General features: G+C 43.6%; 1 protein-coding gene across 2 annotated transcripts in view; it reads left to right on the forward strand.

The window, feature by feature from the left end:
* The window catches only part of upf2 (UPF2 regulator of nonsense transcripts homolog (yeast)), a 24,281-nt gene that overhangs the window by 6,082 nt on the left and 15,437 nt on the right, over positions 1-2,762 (forward strand). For both annotated transcript variants that reach the window (XM_015383942.1, XM_015383943.1), the window contains 6 exons: positions 794-897; positions 1,014-1,099; positions 1,217-1,325; positions 1,582-1,695; positions 1,873-1,989; positions 2,178-2,567. In XM_015383942.1, coding sequence (XP_015239428.1) covers positions 794-897; positions 1,014-1,099; positions 1,217-1,325; positions 1,582-1,695; positions 1,873-1,989; positions 2,178-2,567 — 920 coding nt within the window. The remainder of the gene's footprint in view (positions 1-793; positions 898-1,013; positions 1,100-1,216; positions 1,326-1,581; positions 1,696-1,872; positions 1,990-2,177; positions 2,568-2,762) is intronic.

Here is a 2,762-nt window from a genome sequence, read left to right on the forward strand (position 1 = left end):
GGCCGATGTCCGATATTCAGTTTTAAGGCCGATTATATCGTGCATCCCTAAAAATTTATAACATTTTCAACATTTAAAAGATTGTACTTATTTAAAATATTACATACCGTACATGGAAAGAATTGTGTTTTTGGTCAAACACTTTTAGAGATTTTTTGCACAGTGATTAATTTAATTTTAAATTTGTAACTGTGGTGAGAGACCAACTTGTGATGCAGTATTCAATGTGAGATAAAATCATTGAGTGGAGAACAATTCTAGCAGCACCAAGTGTTAAAGTTTTTAAGGTTGAATTTTAAAGTATTGGCAAGTTTTTTGATATGATTTTTAAAGGTCAAAGTGTAATCAAGTATCCCGCCAAAGTACTTGAATTCTGTGACAAGTTGTAATTTGAGGTTTTTGGTCCAAACTACTAGAAATGGACTCAAGCGTATTGAATTCACCAAAGAAAAAATAAATCAGACAGCTTATCTCATAATTACGAGATACGGATCTCGTAATTATGAGATATTATCTCATAATTATTGCTCTCATCCAGTTTTTTACTTGTTTTACAGCATCTTCTCATACAAGGCTTGGGGAGGTTTAGTGAGTTCAGGACATCAGTCTTGGTATTTTTGTTGGAAAAAAACCCAGATAGCAATCTGGAAGGTGCATGTGTAAAACAACCGGTTCCACAAACTATGAAGTACTTGCTTCATTGTGCCTCCATTACTTTTAGTAAATAGTTTATTTTCTTCATCTATATTGATTTTTTTTGTTTTGACATTTCTGATAATAATTTCATCTGCAGAGCAAGAAGACGAGGAGGCAAACACAGGATCGCACCTGAAGCTGATTGTGGACGCCTTCATCCAGCAGCTGCCCAACTGTGTCAACAGGGACCTGATAGACAAGGTGAAGAAGCTCTGGTTGTTTCTGAACCATTCCAGACATGCTTTAGCCTTATCTCTGCTGCAGCAGGTGGACGGGTTGGAAAACATCAAACATGTTGCTGTTCTCTACTTTTTCAGGCTGCAATGGACTTCTGCATGAACATGAACACCAAATCCAACAGGAGGAAGCTGGTCCGAGCCCTGTTCACTGTCCCCAGGCAGAGGTTAGCCAGCCACCCATTAAAGGAAGGATTTTGAATTGATGTCTCATACCCAGAACCTCCACAAAGAGGAGCTATCACTCTGCGCTTTTGTTTTAAGATGACTGACTGATCTTTCAGGTTGGATCTCCTGCCTTTCTACTCTCGCCTGGTGGCAACGCTGCATCCCTGCATGTCTGACGTGGCCGAGGATCTCTGCTCCATGCTGAAGGGAGACTTCCGCTTCCATGTAGGCCATTTTCATTTCCTTTAAATCCTAAGCTTCACTGGATCTTTATTGCACCAACGAGACTAAAATAAATTGCTTTCTGCAGGGTCAACGGGCGCTCTTAGTGTTAATATTAGTTTTTGGTCTTATATAGAATTTGCAATTGAATTTATGCAATAAAATGCACAGAAATATTCCTCTCAGCTTAAAAATGTTTCAGTTGTTTAAGAAAGAAAAGTTAAAAGAAAAGTTTTCCATCTGAATTTGGTGGTTTTAGATCCGTAAGAAGGACCAGATCAACATCGAGACAAAGAACAAGACAGTCCGATTCATCGGGGAGCTGTCCAAGTTCAAGATGTTCTCAAAGACGGACACTCTTCACTGCCTGAAGGTGAGTCCGAACCAGAGGCTCGGGTCTAATCAGTCTGGATCCAGATGTGGGAACGTCCTCTCCGCTCAGACGCAAACACGTCTGAAGACGAATCCATCTTATAAAAAAAGGTTTTCAAATTAGAATAAGAGCTCTGTAAATGTTTGTCAGTTGGAGCTGTAATCTGTGTGCCAACAGATGCTGCTGTCTGATTTCACCCATCACCACATCGAGATGGCCTGCACCCTGCTGGAGACCTGCGGCCGCTTCCTGTTCAGGTCGCCAGACTCTCACCTGCGGACCAGCGTCCTGTTGGTCAGTGCTGATCCCATTTAGCTTCTAGAACATTATCACAGCCTTACCTCTGGTTAGCTTATAAACCTGCTGTCGCTGATCAGAAGGAAGGTTTAGCTTTTGCTGCAGCAGCTACGTTCTCATTTCACCATCTCTGTCCCAGTTCGACGTTTCAGTCGATGTTCAGTCCGATCCTCTTTGCTCCGCAGGAACAAATGATGCGTAAGAAGCAGGCGCAGCATCTGGACGCCCGCTACGTCACCATGGTGGAGAACGCCTACTACTACTGCAACCCGCCGCCCATAGAGAAGGCCGTGAAGAAGAAGAGGCCGCCGCTGCAGGAGTACATCCGTAAGCTGCTCTACAAGGACCTGTCCAAGGTGACCACGGAGAAGGTGCTGAGGCAGATGCGCAAGCTGCCGTGGCAGGACCCCGAAGTGAAGGGCTACCTGATCTGCTGCATGATCAACATCTGGAACGTCAAGTACAACAGCATCCACTGCGTGGCCAACCTGCTGGCCGGCCTGGTGGCCTACCAGGAGGACGTGGGCATCCACGTGGTGGACGGAGTGCTGGAGGACATCCGGCTGGGCATGGAGGTGAGGACCGGGTCCCAACTTCAGCTATTGTTTTATTAAAGGAAAAGTCCAGTCAGCAAGGAATGATCAATGGATCATTATTTAGACCTAAAGCTAATATGTTCGACGTGATTTAATGAATTTAGCGTTAATCAGTAAAAAAACAATAGTTTTTCGTCTGGGAGCGGCCATTTTTGCCCAAATATAGTAACTATA

The sequence above is a fragment of the Cyprinodon variegatus genome, unplaced genomic scaffold, assembly GCF_000732505.1.
Source record: "Cyprinodon variegatus isolate N-32 unplaced genomic scaffold, C_variegatus-1.0 Scaffold298, whole genome shotgun sequence".
In the NCBI taxonomy this organism is placed as follows: Eukaryota; Metazoa; Chordata; class Actinopteri; order Cyprinodontiformes; family Cyprinodontidae; genus Cyprinodon; species Cyprinodon variegatus.